Genomic DNA, 24,326 nt, shown 5'->3' on the forward strand with positions numbered 1-24,326 from the left:
ACCAGGGGCATGTCTTCATCCTACACAGAGTCTTCATCCTACACAGAGACAGAGACATGAACACAGAGACACACACCAGGGGCCTGTCTTCATCCTACACAGACAGACACACACCAGGGGCCTGTCTTCATCCAGAGACACACCAGGGGCCTGTCTTCATCCTACACAGAGACACACCAGGGGCCTGTCTTCATCCTACACAGAGACACACACCAGGGACATGTCTTCATCCTACACAGAGACACACACCAGGGGCCTGTCTTCATCCTACACAGAGACAGACACACACCAGGGACTGTCTTGTCTTCATCCTACACAGAGACACACACCAGGGGCCTGTCTTCATCCTACACAGAGACAGAGACACACCAGGGGCCTGTCTTCATCCTACACAGAGACAGACACAGACAGACCAGGGGCCTGTCTTCATCCTACACAGAGACACACCAGACACACACCAGGGGCCTGTCTTCATCCTACACAGAGACACACCAGGGGCCTGTCTTCATCCTACACAGACACACACCAGGGACACACCATGTCTTCATCCTACACAGAGACAGACACACACCAGGGGCCTGTCTTCATCCTACACAGAGACAGACACACACCAGGGGCCTGTCTTCATCCTACACAGAGACAGACACACACCAGGGGCCTGTCTTCATCCTACACAGAGACAGACCACACACAGAGACAGGGGCCTGTCTTCATCCAGAGACACACACCAGGGGCCTGTCTTCAGAGACAGAGACACACCAGGGGCCTGTCTTCATCCTACACAGAGACAGAGACACACCAGGGGCCTGTCTTCATCCAGACACACACCAGGGGCCTGTCTTCACAGAGACAGACACACACCAGGGGCCTGTCTTCATCCTACACAGAGACAGAGACACACCAGGGGCCTGTCTTCATCCTACACAGAGACAGACCAGGGGCCCTGTCTTGTCTTCATCCAGAGACAGAGACACACAGATGACAGAGACACACACCAGGGGCCTGTCTTCATCCTACACAGAGACACACCAGGGGCCTGTCTTCATCCTACACAGAGACACACCAGGGGCCTGTCTTCATCCTACACAGAGACACACACCAGGGGCCTGTCTTCATCCTACACAGAGACACACACCAGGGGCCTGTCTTCATCCTACACAGAGACAGAGACACACACCAGGGGCCTGTCTTCATCCTACACAGAGACACACACCAGGGACATGTCTTCATCCTACACAGAGACACACACCAGGGGCCTGTCTTCATCCTACACAGAGACACACACCAGGGGCCTGTCTTCATCCTACACAGAGACAGAGACACACCAGGGGCCTGTCTTCATCCTACACAGAGACAGAGACACACCAGGGGCCTGTCTTCATCCTACACAGAGACAGAGACACACCAGGGGCCTGTCTTCATCCTACACAGAGACAGAGACACACCAGGGGCCTGTCTTCATCCTACACAGAGACACAGACACACCAGGGGCCTGTCTTCATCCTACACAGAGACACACACCAGGGGCATGTCTTCATCCTACACAGACACACCAGGGGCCTGTCTTCATCCTACACAGAGACAGAGACACACCAGGGGCCTGTCTTCATCCTACACAGAGACACACCAGGGGCCTGTCTTCATCCTACACAGAGACAGACCAGGGGCCTGTCTTCATCCTACACAGAGACAGACCAGGGGCCTGTCTTCATCCTACACAGAGACACACACCAGGGACATGTCTTCATCCTTCACAGAGACACACACCAGGGACATGTCTTCATCCTACACAGAGACAGACCAGGGGCCTGTCTTCATCCTACACAGAGACAGACCAGGGGCCTGTCTTCATCCTACACAGAGACAGAGACACACCAGGGGCCTGTCTTCATCCTACACAGAGACAGAGACACACCAGGGGCCTGTCTTCATCCTACACAGAGACAGACACACACCAGGGGCCTGTCTTCATCCTACACAGAGACAGACCAGGGGCCTGTCTTCATCCTACACAGAGACACACACCAGGGGCCTGTCTTCATCCTACACAGAGACACACACCAGGGACATGTCTTCATCCTACACAGAGACAGACACACACCAGGGGCCTGTCTTCATCCTACACAGAGACAGACCAGGGGCCTGTCTTCATCCTACACAGAGACAGACACACACCAGGGGCCTGTCTTCATCCTACACAGAGACACACCAGGGGCCTGTCTTCATCCTACACAGAGACAGAGACACACCAGGGGCCTGTCTTCATCCTACACAGAGACAGAGACACACCAGGGGCCTGTCTTCATCCTACACAGAGACAGACACACACCAGGGGCCTGTCTTCATCCTACACAGAGACAGACCAGGGGCCTGTCTTCATCCTACACAGAGACACACACCAGGGGCCTGTCTTCATCCTACACAGAGACACACACCAGGGACATGTCTTCATCCTACACAGAGACAGACACACACCAGGGGCCTGTCTTCATCCTACACAGAGACAGACCAGGGGCCTGTCTTCATCCTACACAGAGACAGACCAGGGGCCTGTCTTCATCCTACACAGAGACACACCAGGGGCCTGTCTTCATCCTACACAGAGACAGAGACACACCAGGGGCCTGTCTTCATCCTACACAGAGACAGACCAGGGGCCTGTCTTCATCCTACACAGAGACACACACCAGGGGCCTGTCTTCATCCTACACAGACACACACCAGGGGCCTGTCTTCATCCTACACAGACACACACCAGGGGCCTGTCTTCATCCTACACAGACACACACCAGGGGCCTGTCTTCATCCTACACAGAGACAGACCACATCCTACACAGAGACAGACCAGGGGCCTGTCTTCATCCTACAGAGACACACACACAGGTACGTACAGGCGTGTCGTTGAGGTATATCAGGTCGTCGTCACAGATCCCACAGCCGGTCTCGTGAGTCCAGGCAGTCGGGACATAGTTACCCAGGTAGTTCAACTGGAGCTGGGGGGGGAAGCATACTTATTTTCCACCATAATTTGCACATAAATTCATTAAAAATCCTACAATGTTATTTTCTAGATTTTTCTCATTTTGTCTGTCATAGTTGATGTGTACCTATGATGAAAATTACAGGCTTCTCTCATCTTTTTAAGTGGGAGAACTTGCACAATTGGTGGCTGACTAAATACTTTTTGCCCCACTGTATATAGTACACTACCCAGATTGACCCAAAGTTCTGATGCTGTGCCGGGATTGGTTACCTTGGTGGGTCCGTTGCCATGGATAATAACAGGAAGTGTGTCATAGGCCACGTTCCTCGCACGGACACGAGCCTTCTCAAACTTCAGCACCACCTCCTCTGTGTGTGTGTGTGTGTGTGTGTGTGTGTGTGTGTGTGTGTGTGTGTGTGTGTGTGTGTGTGTGTGTGTGTGTGTGTGTGTGTGTGTGTGTGTGTGTGTGTGTGTGTGTGTGTGTGTGTGTGTAGAGAGAAAATAACATGTTAGTTAAACACACTTCAGACAACACAGAGAAGATGGAGGCAGAATTGGGGTTCTAAGCAGTGGGAGTACTAGGTGTGTGTGTGTGTGTGTATCTCACCGATGGCTCCGTTGAGGTTCTGGAAGATTCTAGAGCGATGGTCCAGAGTCATGTTGTACTTGGTCTAAAAGATAACATTACCACTTTACCACAACAACATTACAAGTTTACTACAAAGTTGTTGAATGAGAACTTGTTCCCAACTAGCCTACCTGGTTAAATAAAGGTTAAATAAATAAATAAAAACGTTAGTCTACTATATGCCACCAAAGGCTACAGGTCAGGAGTTAAAGGTCAGGGGTTAGAGGCCAGGGGTCAGAAGGTTACTGTATCTCTCATGGACAAATCTATGTAAACACAAGTGGTAGCGTAGAATCTGTCTAGGAAGGTGGAGCTCCACATTCCAGTCCCACTATTGGTCCTAGCAGGGTGGAGCTCCTCATTCCAGTCCCACTATTCATCCTAGCAGGGTGGAGCTCCTCATTCCGTCCTAGCAGGGTGGAGCTCCTCATTCCAGTCCCACTATTCATCCTAGCAGGGTGGAGCTCCTCATTCCAGTCCCACTATTCGTCCTAGCAGGGTGGAGCTCCTCATTCCAGTCCCACTATTCGTCCTAGCAGGGTGGAGCTCCTCATTCCAGTCCCACTATTCATCCTAGCAGGGTGGAGCTCCTCATTCCATCCTAGCAGGGTGGAGCTCCTCATTCCAGTCCCACTATTCGTCCTAGCAGGGTGGAGCTCCTCATTCCAGTCCCACTATTCGTCCTAGCAGGGTGGAGCTCCTCATTCCGACCTAGCAGGGTGGAGCTCCTCATTCCAGTCCCACTACTCGTCCTAGCAGGGTGGAGCTCCTCATTCCAGTCCCACTATTCATCCTAGCAGGGTGGAGCTCCTCATTCCAGTCCCACTATTAGTCCTAGCAGGGTGGAGCTCCTCATTCCGTCCTAGCAGGGTGGAGCTCCTCATTCCGTCCTAGCAGGGTGGAGCTCCTCATTCCAGTCCCACTATTCGTCCTAGCAGGGTGGAGCTCCTCATTATAGTCCCACTATTCGTCCTAGCAGGGTGGAGCTCCTCATTCCAGTCCCACTATTCGTCCTAGCAGGGTGGAGCTCCTCATTCCAGTCCCACTATTCGTCCTAGCAGGGTGGAGCTCCTCATTCCAGTCCCACTATTCGTCCTAGCAGGGTGGAGCTCCTCATTCCGTCCTAGCAGGGTGGAGCTCCTCATTCCAGTCCCACTATTCGTCCTAGCAGGGTGGAGCTCCTCATTCCAGTCCTAGCAGGGTGGAGCTCCTCATTACGTCCTAGCAGGGTGGAGCTCCTCATTCCAGTCCCACTATTCGTCCTAGCAGGGTGGAGCTCCTCATTCCAGTCCCACTATTCATCCTAGAAGGGTGGAGCTCCTCATTCCAGTCCCACTATTCGTCCTAGCAGGGTGGAGCTCCTCATTCCGTCCTAGCAGGGTGGAGCTCCTCATTCCAGTCCCACTATTCATCCTAGCAGGGTGGAGCTCCTCATTCCAGTCCCACTATTTGTCCTAGCAGGGTGGAGCTCCTCATTCCGTCCTAGCAGGGTGGAGCTCCTCATTCCAGTCCCACTATTCGTCCTAGCAGGGTGGAGCTCCTCATTCCGTCCTAGCAGGGTGGAGCTCCTCATTCCAGTCCCACTATTCATCCTAGCAGGGTGGAGCTCCTCATTCCGTCCTAGCAGGGTGGAGCTCCTCATTCCAGTCCTAGCAGGGTGGAGCTCCTCATTCCAGTCCCACTATTCGTCCTAGCAGGGTGGAGCTCCTCATTCCAGTCCCACTATTCATCCTAGCAGGGTGGAGCTCCTCATTCCGTCCTAGCAGGGTGGAGCTCCTCATTTCCAGTGGAGCTCCCACAGTCCCACTATTCATCCTAGCAGGGTGGAGCACCTCATTCCAGTCCCACTATTCATCCTAGCAGGGTGGAGCTCCTCATTCCGTCCTAGCAGGGTGGAGCTCCTCATTCCAGTCCCACTATTCATCCTAGCAGGGTGGAGCTCCTCATTCCGTCCTAGTAGGGTGGAGCTCCTCATTCCAGTCCCACTATTCGTCCTAGCAGGGTGGAGCTCCTCATTCCAGTCCCACTATTCGTCCTAGCAGGGTGGAGCTCCTCATTCCAGTCCCACTATTAGTCCTAGCAGGGTGGAGCTCCTCATTCCAGTCCCACTATTGGTCCTAGCAGGGTGGAGCTCCTCATTCCAGTCCCACTATTCATCCTAGCAGGGTGGAGCTCCTCATTCCGTCCTAGCAGGGTGGAGCTCCTCATTCTAGTCCCACTATTGATCCTAGCAGGGTGGAGCTCCACATTCCAGTACCACTATTCGTCCTAGCAGGGTGGAGCTCCTCATTATAGTCCCACTATTCGTCCTAGCAGGATGGAGCTCCTCATTCCAGTCCCACTATTCATCCTAGCAGGGTGGAGCTCCTCATTCTAGTCCCACTATTGATCCTAGCAGGGTGGAGCTCCACATTCCAGTACCACTATTCGTCCTAGCAGGGTGGAGCTCCTCATTATAGTCCCACTATTCGTCCTAGCAGGGTGGAGCTCCTCATTCCAGTCCCACTATTCATCCTAGCAGGGTGGAGCTCCTCATTCCAGTCCCACTATTCATCCTAGCAGGGTGGAGCTCCTCATTCCAGTCCCACTATTCATCCTAGCAGGGTGGAGCTCCTCATTCCGTCCTAGCAGGGTGGAGCTCCTCATTCCAGTCCCACTATTCGTCCTAGCAGGGTGGAGCTCCTCATTCCAGTCCCACTATTCGTCCTAGCAGGGTGGAGCTCCTCATTCCAGTCCCACTATTAGTCCTAGCAGGGTGGAGCTCCTCATTCCGTCCTAGCAGGGTGGAGCTCCTCATTCCAGTCCCACTATTCATCCTAGCAGGGTGGAGCTCCTCATTCCAGTCCCACTATTACTCCTAGCAGGGTGGAGCTCCTCATTCCAGTCCCACTATTCGTCCTAGCAGGGTGGAGCTCCTCATTCCGTCCTAGCAGGGTGGAGCTCCTCATTCCAGTCCCACTATTAGTCCTAGCAGGGTGGAGCTCCTCATTCCAGTCCCACTATTCATCCTAGCAGGGTGGAGCTCCTCATTCCAGTCCCACTATTCGTCCTAGCAGGGTGGAGCTCCTCATTCCGTCTTAGCAGGGTGGAGCTCCTCATTCCAGTCCCACTATTCATCCTAGCAGGGTGGAGCTCCTCATTCCAGTCCTAGCAGGGTGGAGCTCCTCATTCCAGTCCTAGCAGGGTGGAGCTCCTCATTCCAGTCCTAGCAGGGTGGAGCTCCTCATTCCAGTCCTAGCAGGGTGGAGCTCCTCATTCCAGTCCTAGCAGGGTGGAGCTCCTCATTCCAGTCCTAGCAGGGTGGAGCTCCTCATTCCAGTCCTAGCAGGGTGGAGCTCCTCATTCCAGTCCCACTACTCATCCTAGCAGGGTGGAGCTCCTCATTCCGTCCTAGCAGGGTGGAGCTCCTCATTCCGTCCTAGCAGGGTGGAGCTCCTCATTCCGTCCTAGCAGGGTGGAGCTCCTCATTCCGTCCTAGCAGGGTGGTGCTCCTCATTCCGTCCTAGCAGGGTGGAGCTCCTCATTCCGTCCTAGCAGGGTGGAGCTCCTCATTCCGTCCTAGCAGGGTGGAGCTCCTCATTCCAGTCCTAGCAGGGTGGAGCTCCTCATTCCAGTCCTAGCAGGGTGGAGCTCCTCATTCCAGTCCTAGCAGGGTGGAGCTCCTCATTCCAGTCCTAGCAGGGTGGAGCTCCTCATTCCAGTCCTAGCAGGGTGGAGCTCCTCATTCCAGTCCCACTACTCATCCTAGCAGGGTGGAGCTCCTCATTCCGTCCTAGCAGGGTGGAGCTCCTCATTCAGTCCTAGCAGGGTGGAGCTCCTCATTCCAGTCCTAGCAGGGTGGAGCTCCTCATTCCAGTCCTAGCAGGGTGGAGCTCCTCATTCCAGTCCCACTACTCGTCCTAGCAGGGTGGAGCTCCTCATTCCGTCCTAGCAGGGTGGAGCTCCTCATTCCGTCCTAGCAGGGTGGAGCTCCTCATTCCGTCCTAGCAGGGTGGAGCTCCTCATTCCGTCCTAGCAGGGTGGAGCTCCTCATTCCGTCCTAGCAGGGTGGAGCTCCTCATTCCGTCCTAGCAGGGTGGAACTCCTCATTCCGTCCTAGCAGGGTGGAGCTCCTCATTCCGTCCTAGCAGGGTGGAGCTCCTCATTCCGTCCTAGCAGGGTGGAGCTCCTCATTCCGTCCTAGCAGGGTGGAGCTCCTCATTCCGTCCTAGCAGGGTGGAGCTCCTCATTCCGTCCTAGCAGGGTGGAGCTCCTCATTCCAGTCCCACTATTCGTCCTAGCAGGGTGGAGCTCCTCATTCCAGTCCCACTATTCGTCCTAGCAGGGTGGAGCTCCTCATTCCAGTCCCACTATTAGTCCTAGCAGGGTGGAGCTCCTCATTCCGTCCTAGCAGGGTGGAGCTCCTCATTCCAGTCCCACTATTCATCCTAGCAGGGTGGAGCTCCTCATTCCGTCCTAGCAGGGTGGAGCTCCTCATTCCAGTCCCACTATTCATCCTAGCAGGGTGGAGCTCCTCATTCCAGTCCCACTATTCATCCTAGCAGGGTGGAGCTCCTCATTCCAGTCCCACTATTCATCCTAGCAGGGTGGAGCTCCTCATTCCATCCTAGCAGGGTGGAGCTCCTCATTCCAGTCCCACTAGTCCTAGCAGGGTGGAGCTCCTCATTCCAGTCCCCAGTCCTAGCAGGGTGGAGCTCCTCATTCCGACCTAGGAGGGTGGAGCTCCTCATTCCAGTCCCACTACTCGTCCTAGCAGGGTGGAGCTCCTCATTCCAGTCCCACTATTCATCCTAGCAGGGTGGAGCTCCTCATTCCAGTCCCACTATTCGTCCTAGCAGGGTGGAGCACCTCATTCCAGTCCCACTATTCATCCTAGCAGGGTGGAGCACCTCATTCCAGTCCCACTATTCATCCTAGCAGGGTGGAGCTCCTCATTCCGTCCTAGCAGGGTGGAGCTCCTCATTCCAGTCCCACTATTCATCCTAGCAGGGTGGAGCTCCTCATTCCGTCCTAGTAGGGTGGAGCTCCTCATTCCAGTCCCACTATTCGTCCTAACAGGGTGGAGCTCCTCATTCCAGTCCCACTATTCGTCCTAGCAGGGTGGAGCTCCTCATTCCAGTCCTAGCAGGGTGGAGCTCCTCATTCCAGTCCTAGCAGGGTGGAGCTCCTCATTCCAGTCCTAGCAGGGTGGAGCTCCTCATTCCAGTCCTAGCAGGGTGGAGCTCCTCATTCCAGTCCCTAGCAGGGTGGAGCTCCTCATTCCGTCCTAGCAGGGTGGAGCTCCTCATTCCGTCCTAGCAGGGTGGAGCTCCTCATTCCGTCCTAGCAGGGTGGAGCTCCTCATTCCGTCCTAGCAGGGTGGAGCTCCTCATTCCGTCCTAGCAGGGTGGAGCTCCTCATTCCGTCCTAGCAGGGTGGAGCTCCTCATTCCGTCCTAGCAGGGTGGAGCTCCTCATTCCGTCCTAGCAGGGTGGAGCTCCTCATTCCGTCCTAGCAGGTGGAGCTCCTCATTCCGTCCTAGCAGGGTGGAGCTCCTCATTCCGTCCTAGCAGGGTGGAGCTCCTCATTCCGTCCTAGCAGGGTGGAGCTCCTCATTCCGTCCTAGCAGGGTGGAGCTCCTCATTCCGTCCTAGCAGGGTGGAGCTCCTCATTCCGTCCTAGCAGGGTGGAGCTCCTCATTCCAGTCCTAGCAGGGTGGAGCTCCTCATTCCAGTCCTAGCAGGGTGGAGCTCCTCAGCTCCTCATTCCAGTCCTAGCAGGGTGGAGCTCCTCATTCCAGTCCTAGCAGGGTGGAGCTCCTCATTCCAGTCCTAGCAGGGTGGAGCTCCTCATTCCAGTCCCACTACTCATCCTAGCAGGGTGGAGCTCCTCATTTCCTAGCAGGGTGGAGCTCCTCATTCAGTCCTAGCAGGGTGGAGCTCCTCATTCCAGTCCTAGCAGGGTGGAGCTCCTCATTCCAGTCCTAGCAGGGTGGAGCTCCTCATTCCAGTCCCACTACTCGTCCTAGCAGGGTGGAGCTCCTCATTCCGTCCTAGCAGGGTGGAGCTCCTCATTCCGTCCTAGCAGGGTGGAGCTCCTCATTCCGTCCTAGCAGGGTGGAGCTCCTCATTCCGTCCTAGCAGGGTGGAGCTCCTCATTCCGTCCTAGCAGGGTGGAGCTCCTCATTCCAGTCCTAGCAGGGTGGAGCTCCTCATTCCGTCCTAGCAGGGTGGAGCTCCTCATTCCGTCCTAGCAGGGTGGAGCTCCTCATTCCGTCCTAGCAGGGTGGAGCTCCTCATTCCGTCCTAGCAGGGTGGAGCTCCTCATTCCGTCCTAGCAGGGTGGAGCTCCTCATTCCGTCCTAGCAGGGTGGAGCTCCTCATTCCGTCCTAGCAGGGTGGAGCTCCTCATTCCAGTCCCACTATTCGTCCTAGCAGGGTGGAGCTCCTCATTCCAGTCCCACTATTCGTCCTAGCAGGGTGGAGCTCCTCATTCCAGTCCCACTATTAGTCCTAGCAGGGTGGAGCTCCTCATTCCGTCCTAGCAGGGTGGAGCTCCTCATTCCAGTCCCACTATTCATCCTAGCAGGGTGGAGCTCCTCATTCCAGTCCCACTATTCATCCTAGCAGGGTGGAGCTCCTCATTCCAGTCCCACTATTCATCCTAGCAGGGTGGAGCTCCTCATTCCATCCTAGCAGGGTGGAGCTCCTCATTCCAGTCCCACTATTCGTCCTAGCAGGGTGGAGCTCCTCATTCCAGTCCCACTATTCGTCCTAGCAGGGTGGAGCTCCTCATTCCGACCTAGGAGGGTGGAGCTCCTCATTCCAGTCCCACTACTCATCCTAGCAGGGTGGAGCTCCTCATTCCAGTCCCACTATTCATCCTAGCAGGGTGGAGCTCCTCATTCCGTCCTAGCAGGGTGGAGCTCCTCATTCCAGTCCCACTATTCATCCTAGCAGGGTGGAGCACCTCATTCCAGTCCCACTATTCATCCTAGCAGGGTGGAGCTCCTCATTCCGTCCTAGCAGGGTGGAGCTCCTCATTCCAGTCCCACTATTCATCCTAGCAGGGTGGAGCTCCTCATTCCGTCCTAGTAGGGTGGAGCTCCTCATTCCAGTCCCACTATTCGTCCTAGCAGGGTGGAGCTCCTCATTCCAGTCCCACTATTCGTCCTAGCAGGGTGGAGCTCCTCATTCCAGTCCCACTATTAGTCCTAGCAGGGTGGAGCTCCTCATTCCAGTCCCACTATTGGTCCTAGCAGGGTGGAGCTCCTCATTCCAGTCCCACTATTCATCCTAGCAGGGTGGAGCTCCTCATTCCGTCCTAGCAGGGTGGAGCTCCTCATTCTAGTCCCACTATTGATCCTAGCAGGGTGGAGCTCCACATTCCAGTACCACTATTCGCCCTAGCAGGGTGGAGCTCCTCATTATAGTCCCACTATTCGTCCTAGCAGGGTGGAGCTCCTCATTCCAGTCCCACTATTCATCCTAGCAGGGTGGAGCTCCTCATTCTAGTCCCACTATTGATCCTAGCAGGGTGGAGCTCCACATTCCAGTACCACTATTCGTCCTAGCAGGGTGGAGCTCCTCATTATAGTCCCACTATTCGTCCTAGCAGGGTGGAGCTCCTCATTCCAGTCCCACTATTCATCCTAGCAGGGTGGAGCTCCTCATTCCAGTCCCACTATTCGTCCTAGCAGGGTGGAGCTCCTCATTCCGTCCTAGCAGGGTGGAGCTCCTCATTCCAGTCCCACTATTAGTCCTAGCAGGGTGGAGCTCCTCATTCCAGTCCCAGCAGGGTGGAGCTCCTCATTCCGTCCTAGCAGGGTGGAGCTCCTCATTCCAGTCCCACTATTCATCCTAGCAGGGTGGAGCTCCTCATTCCAGTCCCACTATTCGTCCTAGCAGGGTGGAGCTCCTCATTCCGTCTTAGCAGGGTGGAGCTCCTCATTCCAGTCCCACTATTCATCCTAGCAGGGTGGAGCTCCTCATTCCAGTCCTAGCAGGGTGGAGCTCCTCATTCCAGTCCTAGCAGGGTGGAGCTCCTCATTCCAGTCCTAGCATGGTGGAGCTCCTCATTCCAGTCAGGGTGGAGCTCCTCATTCCAGTCCTAGCAGGGTGGAGCTCCTCATTCCAGTCCCAGGGTGGAGCTCCTCATTCCAGTCCTAGCAGGGTGGAGCTCCTCATTCCAGTCCCACTACTCATCCTAGCAGGGTGGAGCTCCTCATTTAGCAGGGTGGAGCTCCTCATTCCGTCCTAGCAGGGTGGAGCTCCTCATTCCGTCCCTAGCAGGGTGGAGCTCCTCATTCCGTCCTAGCAGGGTGGAGCTCCTCATTCCGTCCTAGTGGAGCTCACTCATTCCGTCCTAGCAGGGTGGAGCTCCTCATTCAGTCCTAGCAGGGTGGAGCTCCTCATTCCGTCCTAGCAGGGTGGAGCTCCTCATTCCGTCCTAGCAGGGTGGAGCTCCTCATTCCAGTCCCACTATTCGTCCTAGCAGGGTGGAGCTCCTCATTCCAGTCCCACTATTCCGTCCTAGCAGGGTGGAGCTCCTCATTCCAGTCCCACTATTAGTCCTAGCAGGGTGGAGCTCCTCATTCCGTCCTAGCAGGGTGGAGCTCCTCATTCCAGTCCCACTATTCACTCATTCGTCCTAGCAGGGTGGAGCTCCTCATTCCAGTCCCACTATTCATCCTAGCAGGGTGGAGCTCCTCATTCCAGTCCCACTATTCGTCCTAGCAGGGTGGAGCTCCTCATTCCGTCCTAGCAGGGTGGAGCTCCTCATTCCAGTCCCACTATTAGTCCTAGCAGGGTGGAGCTCCTCATTCCAGTCCCACTATTCATCCTAGCAGGGTGGAGCTCCTCATTCCAGTCCCACTATTCATCCTAGCAGGGTGGAGCTCCTCATTCCAGTCCTAGCAGGGTGGAGCTCCTCATTCCAGTCCTAGCAGGGTGGAGCTCCTCATTCCAGTCCTAGCAGGGTGGAGCTCCTCATTCCAGTCCCACTACTCATCCTAGCAGGGTGGAGCTCCTCATTCCGTCCTAGCAGGGTGGAGCTCCTCATTCCGTCCTAGCAGGGTGGAGCTCCTCATTCCAGTCCTAGCAGGGTGGAGCTCCTCATTCCGTCCTAGCAGGGTGGAGCTCCTCATTCCGTCCTAGCAGGGTGGAGCTCCTCATTCCGTCCTAGCAGGGTGGTGCTCCTCATTCCGTCCTAGCAGGGTGGAGCTCCTCATTCCGTCCTAGCAGGGTGGAGCTCCTCATTCCGTCCTAGCAGGGTGGAGCTCCTCATTCCGTCCTAGCAGGGTGGAGCTCCTCATTCCGTCCTAGCAGGGTGGAGCTCCTCATTCCGTCCTAGCAGGGTGGAGCTCCTCATTCAGTCCCACTATTCGTCCTAGCAGGGTGGAGCTCCTCATTCCAGTCCCACTAGCAGGGTGGAGCTCCTCATTCCAGTCCCACTATTAGTCCTAGCAGGGTGGAGCTCCTCATTCCGTCCTAGCAGGGTGGAGCTCCTCATTCCAGTCCCACTATTCATCCTAGCAGGGTGGAGCTCCTCATTCCGTCCTAGCAGGGTGGAGCCAGTCCCACTATTCATCCTAGCAGGGTGGAGCTCCTCATTCACTAGTCCTAGCAGGGTGGAGCTCCTCATTCCGTCCTAGCAGGGTGGAGCTCCTCATTCCAGTCCCACCTAGCAGGGTGGAGCTCCTCATTCCAGTCCCACTATTCATCCTAGCAGGGTGGAGCTCCTCATTCCCTATTCATCCTAGCAGGGTGGAGCTCCTCATTCAGTCCCACTATTCATCCTAGCAGGGTGGAGCTCCACATTCAGTCCCACTATTAGTCCTAGCAGGGTGGAGCTCCTCATTCCAGTCCCACTTTCGTCCTAGCAGGGTGGAGCTCCTCATTCCGTCCTAGCAGGGTGGAGCTCCTCATTCCAGTCCCACTATTAGTCCTAGCAGGGTGGAGCTCCTCATTCCAGTCCCCTATTCGTCCTAGCAGGGTGGAGCTCCTCATTCCAGTCCCACTATTCATCCTAGCAGGGTGGAGCTCCTCATTCCAGTCCCACTATTAGTCCTAGCAGGGTGGAGCTCCTCATTCCAGTCCCACTATTCGTCCTAGCAGGGTGGAGCTCCTCATTCCAGTCCCACTATTCGTCCTAGCAGGGTGGAGCTCCTCATTCCAGTCCCACTATTCGTCCTAGCAGGGTGGAGCTCCTCATTCCAGTCCCACTATTCGTCCTAGCAGGGTGGAGCTCCTCATTCCGCCCTAGCAGGGTGGAGCTCTTCATTCCAGTCCCACTATTCATCCTAGCAGGGTGGAGCTCCTCATTCCAGTCCCACTATTCGTCCTAGCAGGGTGGAGCTCCTCATTCCAGTCCCACTATTAGTCCTAGCAGGGTGGAGCTCCTCATTCCAGTCCCACTATTCGTCCTAGCAGGGTGGAGCTCCTCATTCCGTCCTAGCAGGGTGGAGCTCTTCATTCCAGTCCCACTATTCATCCTAGCAGGGTGGAGCTCCTCATTCCGTCCTAGCAGGGTGGAGCTCCTCATTCCGTCCTAGCAGGGTGGAGCTCCTCATTCCGTCCTAGCAGGGTGGAGCTCCTCATTCCGTCCTAGCAGGGTGGAGCTCCTCATTCCGTCCTAGCAGGGTGGAGCTCCTCATTCCGTCCTAGCAGGGTGGAGCTCCTCATTCCGTCCTAGCAGGGTGAAGCTCCTCATTCCGTCCTAGCAGGGTGGAGCTCCTCATTCCGTCCTAGCAGGGTGAAGCTCCTCATTCCGTCCTAGCAGGGTGGAGCTCCTCATTCCGTCCTAGCAGGGTGGAGCTCCTCATTCCAGTCCCACTATTCGTCCTAGCAGGGTGGAGCTCCTCATTCCAGTCCCACTATTTGTCCTAGCAGGGTGGAGCTCCTCATTCCAGTCCCACTATTAGTCCTAGCAGGGTGGAGCTCCTCATTCCGTCCTAGCAGGGTGGAGCTCCTCATTCCAGTCCCACTATTCATCCTAGCAGGGTGGAGCTCCTCATTCCGTCCTAGCAGGGTGGAGCTCCTCATTCCAGTCCCACTATTAGTCCTAGCAGGGTGGAGCTCCTCATTCCAGTCCCACTATTCATCCTAGCAGGGTGGAGCTCCTCATTCCAGTCCCACTATTCATCCTAGCAGGGTGGAGCTCCTCATTCCAGTCCCACTATTCATCCTAGCAGGGTGGAGCTCCACATTCCAGTCCCACTATTAGTCCTAGCAGGGTGGAGCTCCTCATTCCAGTCCCACTATTCGTCCTAGCAGGGTGGAGCTCCTCATTCCGTCCTAGCAGGGTGGAGCTCCTCATTCCAGTCCCACTATTAGTCCTAGCAGGGTGGAGCTCCTCATTCCAGTCCCACTATTCGTCCTAGCAGGGTGGAGCTCCTCATTCCAGTCCCACTATTCATCCTAGCAGGGTGGAGCTCCTCATTCCAGTCCCACTATTAGTCCTAGCAGGGTGGAGCTCCTCATTCCAGTCCCACTATTCGTCCTAGCAGGGTGGAGCTCCTCATTCCAGTCCCACTATTCGTCCTAGCAGGGTGGAGCTCCTCATTCCAGTCCCACCGTCCTAGCAGGGTGGAGCTCCTCATTCCAGTCCCACTATTCCTAGCAGGGTGGAGCTCCTCATTCCGCCCTAGCAGGGTGGAGCTCTTCATTCCAGTCCCACTATTCATCCTAGCAGGGTGGAGCTCCTCATTCCAGTCCCACTATTCGTCCTAGCAGGGTGGAGCTCCTCATTCCAGTCCCACTATTAGTCCTAGCAGGGTGGAGCTCCTCATTCCAGTCCCACTATTCGTCCTAGCAGGGTGGAGCTCCTCATTCCGTCCTAGCAGGGTGGAGCTCCTCATTCCAGTCCCACTATTCATCCTAGCAGGGTGGAGCTCCTCATTCCGTCCTAGCAGGGTGGAGCTCCTCATTCCGTCCTAGCAGGGTGGAGCTCCTCATTCCAGTCCTAGCAGGGTGGAGCTCCTCATTCCGTCCTAGCAGGGTGGAGCTCCTCATTCCGTCCTAGCAGGGTGGAGCTCCTCATTCCGTCCTAGCAGGGTGGAGCTCCTCATTCCGTCCTAGCAGGGTGGAGCTCCTCATTCCGTCCTAGCAGGGTGGAGCTCCTCATTCCGTCCTAGCAGGGTGGAGCTCCTCATTCCAGTCCCAGGGTGGACTCATTCCGTCCTAGCAGGGTGGAGCTCCTCATTCCGTCCTAGCAGGGTGGAGCTCCTCATTCCAGTCCCAGGGTATTCATTCCCTAGCAGGGTGGAGCTCCTCTCCGTCCTCATTCTCATTCCCACAGGGTGGATTCATCCTAGCAGGGTGGAGCTCCTCATTCCAGTCCTAGCAGGGTATTCATTCCTAGCAGGGTGGAGCTCCTCATTCCGTCTTAGCAGGGTGGAGCTCCTCATTCCGTCCTAGCAGGGTGGAGCTCCTCATTCCGTCCTAGCAGGGTGGAGCTCCTCATTCCAGTCCCACTATTAGTTTTAGCATCTTCTCTTAACACATATTCACCCAATTGCATGAGACTTTAGTTCTCACGGGGGTCCCGAGTGGCGTAGCGGTCTGAGGCACTGCATCTCACGCGGTCTGAGGCACTGCATCTCACGCGGTCTGAGGCACTGCATCTCAATGCTATACAGACTCTGGTTCGATCCAGGGCTGTATCACAACCGGCTGTGATTGGGAGTCCCATAGGACGGCACACAATTGGCCCAGCGTCGTTAGGGTTTGGGGAGGGTTTGGCCGGGGGGGTAGGCCGTCATTGTAAATAAGAACTTGTCCTTAACTGACTAGTTAAATTAAAAAAATACAAATTGAGATTAAACATTACTAACCAGTTGTACTTTGTCCAGATAAACACTACATGTGTATGTGTACACCTGCTCCTCAAACAGCTCATTCCAAAATCATGGGCATTTAAAAAATATATATTATTACACCTTTATTTAACCAGGTAGGCCAGTTGAGAACAAGTTCTCATTTACAACTGATACCTGGCCAAGATAAAGCAAAGCAGTGCAACACAAACAACCACACAGAGTTACACATGGAATAAACACACGTACAGTCAATAACACAATAGAAAAGTCTATGCAGTGTGTGCAAGTGAGGTAAGATAAGGGAGGTAAGGCAATAAATAGGCCATAGTAGCGAAGTAATTACAATTTAGCAGATTAACACTGGAGTGATAGATGAGCAGATGATGGTGTGTAAGTAATGATACTGGTGTGCAAAAGAGCAGCAAAGTAAATAAAAACAATATGGGGATGAGGTAGGTAGATTGGGTGGGCTATTTACAGATGGATTGATGTTTAAAATTAGCGAGGGAAATGCAAGTCTCCAGCTTCAGTGATTTTTGCAATTTGTTCCAGTCATTGGCAGCAGAGAACTGGAAGGAAAGGCGGCCAACGGAGGTGTTGGCTTTGGGGATGACAAGTGAGATATACCTGCTGGAGTGTGTGCTACGGGTGGGTGTTGTTATCGTGACCAGTGAGTTTTGATAAGGCGGAGCTTGACCAAGCATAGACTTGTAGATGACCTGGAGCCAGTGGGCCTGGTGACGAATATGTAGCGAGGGCCAGCCGACTAGAGCATACAGATCACAGGGGCGGGTGGTATAAGGTGCTTTGGTAACAAAATGGATGGCACTGTGATAGACTGCATTTAATTTGCTGAGTAGAGTATTGGAAAGCTAATTTGTAGATGACATCGCCGAAGTCGAGGATCGGTAGGATAGTCAGTCTTACTAGGGTAAGTTTGGCGGCGTGAGTGAAGGAGGCTTTGTTGTGAAATAGAAAGCCGATTCTAGATTTAATTTTGGATTGGAGATGCTTAATGTGAGTCTGGAAGGAGAGTTTAGTCTAGCCAGACACCAAGGTATTTGTAGTTGTCCACGTATTCTAGGTCAGAACCGTCCAGAGTAGTGATGCTAGTCGGACGGGCGGGTGCGGGCAGCGAACGGTTGAAAAGCATGCATTTGGTTTTACTTGCGTTTAAGAGCAGTTGGAGGCCACAGAAGGAGTGTTGTATGGCATTGAAGTTTGTTTGGAGGTTAGTTAATACAATGGCCAAAGAAGGGCCAGATGTATACAGAATGGTGTCGTCTGCTTAGAAATGAATTAGGGAATCGCCCGCAGCAAGAGCGGGGCGGCAGGGTAGCCAAGTGGTTAGAGCGTTGGACTAGTAACCGGAAGGTTGCAAGTTCATATCCCCGAGCTGACAAGGTACAAATCTGTTGTTCTGCCCCTGAACAGGCAGTTAACCCACTGTTCCTAGGCAGTCATTGAAAATAAGAATTTGTTCTTACCTTTATTTAAATAGGCAGTTAAAATAAAAAAGAGCGACATCGTTGATATATACAGAGTAAATAGTCGGCCTGTGATATTCCCATAGAGACTGCCAGAGGTCCGGAAAACAGGCCCTCCGATTTTACACACTCTGTCTGAGAAGTAGTTGGTGAACCAGGTGAGGCAATCATTTGAGAAACCAAGGCTATTGAGTCTGCCAATAAGAATACGGTTGTTGACAAAGTCGAAAGCCTTTGCCAAGTCGATGAAGACGGCTGCACAGTACTGTCTTTTATCGATGGCGGTTATGATATCGTTTAGTACCTTGAGTGTGGCTGAGGTGCCCCCATGACCAGCTCTGAAACCAGATTGCATAGCACCACCTCTTTAAGGAATATCTAGGATAGGATAAAGTAATCCTTCTCACCCCCCCCTTCCCCCCTTAAACTATTTCGATGCACTATTGTAAAGTGGTTGTTCCACTGAATGTCATAAGGTGAATGCACCAATTTGTAAGTCGCTCTGGATAAGAGCGTCTGCTAAATTACTTAAATGTAAATGTAAATGTAAGGTACGGTGGGATTCGAAATGGTCTGTAATCTGTTTGTTGACTTGGCTTTCGAAGACCTTAGAAAGGCATGGTAGAATAGATAGGGGCCTGTAACAGTTTGGGTCTAGAGTGTCTCCCCCTTTGAAGAGGGGGATGACCACGGCAGCTTCCCAATGCTTGGGGATGATCAGATGATGAAAGAGAGGTTGAACAGGCTGGTAATAGGGGTTGCGACAATGGCGGCAGATAGTTTCTGCTGTCTGGATTTTGGTGAAGGAGAAGCTCGGGCAAGTAGTTTCGAGGGGTGCGGAGCTGTTGGCCGGGATTGGGGCCAGGAGGAAAGCATGGCTAGGCGTTGAGAAATGCTTATTGAAATTTTCGATTATCATGGATTTATCAGTGTTGACCGTGTTACCTAGCCTCAGTGCAATGGGTAGCTGGGAGGAGGTGCTCTTGTTCTCCATGGACTTTTCACAAAACATTTTGTTTTGTACTACAGTTTCTGTTTGAAAAAACCTTTGCTGACTGACTGTGTATAATGGTTCCTGACTTCCCTGAACAGTTGCATATCACGGGGGCTATTCGATGCTATTGCAGTCCGCCACAGGATGTTTTTGTGCTGGTCGAGGTCAGTCAGGTCTGGAGTGAACCAAGGACTATATCTGTTCCTAGTTCTACATTTTTTATTTTCATGCTTTTGAAACCAGACTAAACAATGCCACATAATATAATGTTTACATACCCTACATTACTCATCTCATATGTTCATACACTCCATACCATCTACTGCATATTGTCTATGCCGTTCTGTACCATCACTCATTTCATATATTTTTATGTACATATTCTTCATCCCTTTACACTTGTGTCTATAAGGTAGTTGTTGTGAAATTGTTAGCTAGATTACTCGTTGGTTATTACTGCATTGTCGGAACTAGAAGCACAAGCAGTTCGCTACACTCACATTAACATCTGCTAACCATGTGTATGTGACAAATAAAATTTGGATTTGATATTTAAAATGGTGAGGAAGGGTTGTACCTGATGGGTTCCTTGATATTTTGTGTGGGATTGAGGGCATCTATCTTAGATTGTAGGACTGCTGGGGTGTTAAGCATATCCCAGTTTAGGTCACCTAATATGTAGTTGGTAACAGCCTCCACTCTTCTGGGAAGGCTTTCCACTAGATGTTGGAACATTGATGTGGGGGCTAGATTCCATTCAGCCACAAGAGCATTAGTGAGGTCGGACACTGATGTTGGGTGATTTGGCCTGGCTCGCAGTCTGCGTTCCAATTCATCCCACGGGTCCCAATAGGGTGTCCACATACTTTTGTATTTATAGTGAAAGAGGTTAGAGGTCATACTAACCAGTTGTACTTTGTCCAGGTACAGTTGAAGTCGGTAGTTTACATACACTTAGATTGGAGTCATTAAAACTCGTTCTTCAACCACTACACAAGTTTCTTGTTAACAAACTATAGTTTTGGCAAGTTGGTTAGGACATCTACTTTGTGCATGACACAAGTCATTTTTCCAACAGATGTTTACAGACAGATTAATTCACTTATAATTCACTGTATCACAATTCCTGTGAGTCAGAAGTTTACATACACTAAGTTGACTGTGCCTTTAAACAGCTTGGAAAATTCCAGAAAATGATATCATGGCTTTTGAACCTTCACAAGAAATCAGCTAAGACCTCAGAAAATAATTGTAGACCTCCACAAGTCTGGTTCATCCTTGGGAGCAATTTCCAAATGACTGAAGGTACCACGTTCATCTGTACAAACAATAGTACGCAAGTATAAACACCATGGGACCACGCAGCCGCCATACCAGTCAGGAAGGAGACACGTTCTCTCTCTATTAATGTACTGTGGTGTTAAAAGTGCAAATCAATCCCAGAACAACAGCAAAGGACCTTGTGAAGATGCTGGAGGAAACAGGTACAAAAGTAGTATCTATATCCACAGTAAAAACGAGTCCTATATGGACATAACCTGAAAGGCCGCTCAGCAAGGAAGAATCCACTACTCCAAAACCACCATAAAAAAGCCGGACTACAGTTTGCAACTGCACATGGGGACAAAGATGGTACTTTTTGGAGAAATGTCTTCTGGTCTGATGAAACAAAAATGGAACAGTTTGGCCGTAATGACCATCGTTATGAAAGGAGGAAAAAGGGGGAGGCTTGCAAGACGAAGAACACCATCAAAGGAATGGACCAAAATTCACCCAACTTATTGTGGGAAGCTTGTGGAAGACTACCTGAAACTTTTGACCCAAGTTAAACAATTTAAAGGCAATGCTACCAAATACTATTTGAGTATGTAAACTCTGACCCACTGGGAATGTGATGAAAGAAATAACAGCTGAAATAAATCATTCTCTCTACTATTATTCTGACATTTCACATTCTTAAAATAAAGTGGTGATCCTAACTGACCTAAAACAGATAATTTTTACTGTGATTAAATGTCAGGAATAGTTAAATAGTGAGTTTAAATGTATTTGGCTAAGGTGTATGTGTAAACTTCCTACTTCAACTGTATATCTTATTGTAAAAGGTTAGAGGTCATACTAACCCGTTGTACTTTGTCCAGGTAGATCTTAGTGTAGAAGAGTTGGTCATCATCGTTGTCTTTATGTTTCCACTGTTGAACAATCTCACTGAGCTCTGGAGCATACCCTATAAACCCTTCACACAAAGACAGACACAATCCAGGGTTAACACACTACAGCCGACCCTAAAACTGATAAACCTGACTGATAAACCTAATGACATGTCTGACTGGCTAATGTCTTACTGATAAACCTAATGATGTGTCTGATAAACCTAATGATGTGTCTGACTGATAAACCTAATGATGTGTTTGATAAACCTAATGATGTGTCTGATAAACCTAATGATGTGTCTGTCTGATAAACCTAATGATGTGTCTGTCTGATAAACCTAATGATGTGTCTGATAAACCTAATGATGTGTCTGACTGATAAACCTAATGATGTGTCTGACTGATAAACCTAATGATGTGTCTGATAAACCTAATGATGTGTCTGATAAACCTAATGATGTGTCTGATAAACCTAATGATGTGTCTGATAAACCTAATGATGTGTCTGATAAACCTAATGATGTGTCTGATAAACCTAATGATGTGTCTGATAAACCTAATGATGTGTCTGATAAACCTAATGATGTGTCTGATAAACCTAATGATGTGTCTGTCTGATAAACCTAATGATGTGTCTGATAAACCTAATGATGTGTCTGACTGATAAACCTAATGATGTGTCTGACTGATAAACCTAATGATGTGTCTGACTGATAAACCTAATGATGTGTCTGTCTGATAAACCTAATGATGTGTCTGTCTGATAAACCTAATGATGTGTCTGACTGATAAACCTAATGATGTGTCTGACTGATAAACCTAATGATGTGTCTGACTGATAAACCTAATGATGTGTCTGACTGATAAACCTAATGATGTGTCTGACTGATAAACCTAATGATGTGTCTGACTGATAAACCTAATGATGTGTCTGACTGATAAACCTAATGATGTGTCTGACTGATAAACCTAATGATGTGTCTGACTGATAAACCTAATGATGTGTCTGACTGATAAACCTAATGATGTGTCTGACTGATAAACCTAATGATGTGTCTGATAAACCTAATGATGTGTCTGACTGATAAACCTAATGATGTGTCTGACTGATAAACCTAATGATGTGTCTGACTGATAAACCTAATGATGTGTCTGACTGATAAACCTAATGATGTGTCTGACTGATAAACCTAATGATGTGTCTGACTGATAAACCTAATGATGTGTCTGACTGATAAACCTAATGATGTGTCTGACTGATAAACCTAATGATGTGTCTGACTGATAAACCTAATGATGTGTCTGACTGATAAACCTAATGATGTGTCTGACTGATAAACCTAATGATGTGACTGATAAACCTAATGATGTGACTGATAAACCTAATGATGTGACTGATAAACCTAATGATGTGACTGATAAACCTAATGATGTGACTGATAAACCTAATGATGTGACTGATAAACCTAATGATGTGACTGATAAACCTAATGATGTGACTGATAAACCTAATGATGTGTCTGATAAACCTAATGATGTGTCTGATAAACCTAATGATGTGTCTGATAAACCTAATGATGTGTCTGTCTGATAAACCTAATGATGTGTCTGTCTGATAAACCTAATGATGTGTCTGTCTGATAAACCTAATGATGTGTCTGATAAACCTAATGATGTGTCTGATAAACCTAATGATGTGTCTGATAAACCTAATGATGTGTCTGATAAACCTAATGATGTGTCTGATAAACCTAATGATGTGTCTGATAAACCTAATGATGTGTCTGACTGATAAACCTAATGATGTGTCTGACTGATAAACCTAATGATGTGTCTGATAAACCTAATGATGTGTCTGATAAACCTAATGATGTGTCTGACTGATAAACCTAATGATGTGTCTGACTGATAAACCTAATGATGTGTCTGACTGATAAACCTAATGATGTGTCTGATAAACCTAATGATGTGTCTGATAAACCTAATGATGTGTCTGACTGATAAACCTAATGATGTGTCTGATAAACCTAATGATGTGTCTGACTGATAAACCTAATGATGTGTCTGACTGATAAACCTAATGATGTGTCTGACTGATAAACCTAATGATGTGTCTGACTGATAAACCTAATGATGTGTCTGATATAAACCTAATGATGTGTCTGATAAACCTAATGATGTGACTGATAAACCTAATGATGTGTCTGACTGATAAACCTAATGATGTGACTGATAAACCTAATGATGTGACTGATAAACCTAATGATGTGTCTGATAAACCTAATGATGTGTCTGATAAACCTAATGATGTGTCTGATAAACCTAATGATGTGTCTGTCTGATAAACCTAATGATGTGTCTGTCTGATAAACCTAATGATGTGTCTGATAAACCTAATGATGTGTCTGATAAACCTAATGATGTGTCTGATAAACCTAATGATGTGTCTGATAAACCTAATGATGTGTCTGATAAACCTAATGATGTGTCTGATAAACCTAATGATGTGTCTGATAAACCTAATGATGTGTCTGATAAACCTAATGATGTGTCTGATAAACCTAATGATGTGTCTGACTGATAAACCTAATGATGTGTCTGACTGATAAACCTAATGATGTGTCTGACTGATAAACCTAATGATGTGTCTGATAAACCTAATGATGTGTCTGACTGATAAACCTAATGATGTGTCTGACTGATAAACCTAATGATGTGTCTGATAAACCTAATGATGTGTCTGATAAACCTAATGATGTGTCTGACTGATAAACCTAATGATGTGTCTGACTGATAAACCTAATGATGTGTCTGATAAACCTAATGATGTGTCTGACTGATAAACCTAATGATGTGTCTGACTGATAAACCTAATGATGTGTCTGATAAACCTAATGATGTGTCTGACTGATAAACCTAATGATGTGTCTGACTGATAAACCTAATGATGTGTCTGATAAACCTAATGATGTGTCTGACTGATAAACCTAATGATGTGTCTGATAAACCTAATGATGTGTCTGATAAACCTAATGATGTGTCTGATAAACCTAATGATGTGTCTGTCTGATAAACCTAATGATGTGTCTGTCTGATAAACCTAATGATGTGTCTGATAAACCTAATGATGTGTCTGATAAACCTAATGATGTGTCTGATAAACCTAATGATGTGTCTGATAAACCTAATGATGTGTCTGATAAACCTAATGATGTGTCTGATAAACCTAATGATGTGTCTGACTGATAAACCTAATGATGTGTCTGACTGATAAACCTAATGATG

At 50.2% G+C, this 24,326-nt stretch overlaps 1 protein-coding gene across 1 annotated transcript in view; it reads right to left on the reverse strand.

Moving 5' to 3' along the window:
* Window positions 1–24,326, reverse strand: part of LOC124008310 (multifunctional procollagen lysine hydroxylase and glycosyltransferase LH3-like) — an 88,897-nt gene that overhangs the window by 43,130 nt on the left and 21,441 nt on the right. Inside the window, exons 5-6 of the mRNA XM_046319476.1 lie at window positions 21,012–21,124; window positions 3,629–3,654 (exon numbers count right to left, since the gene is read on the reverse strand). Of these exons, the coding sequence (XP_046175432.1) occupies window positions 3,629–3,654; window positions 21,012–21,124 (139 nt within the window). The remainder of the gene's footprint in view (window positions 1–3,628; window positions 3,655–21,011; window positions 21,125–24,326) is intronic.

This window comes from Oncorhynchus gorbuscha, linkage group LG21 (genome assembly GCF_021184085.1).
Source record: "Oncorhynchus gorbuscha isolate QuinsamMale2020 ecotype Even-year linkage group LG21, OgorEven_v1.0, whole genome shotgun sequence".
In the NCBI taxonomy this organism is placed as follows: Eukaryota; Metazoa; Chordata; class Actinopteri; order Salmoniformes; family Salmonidae; genus Oncorhynchus; species Oncorhynchus gorbuscha.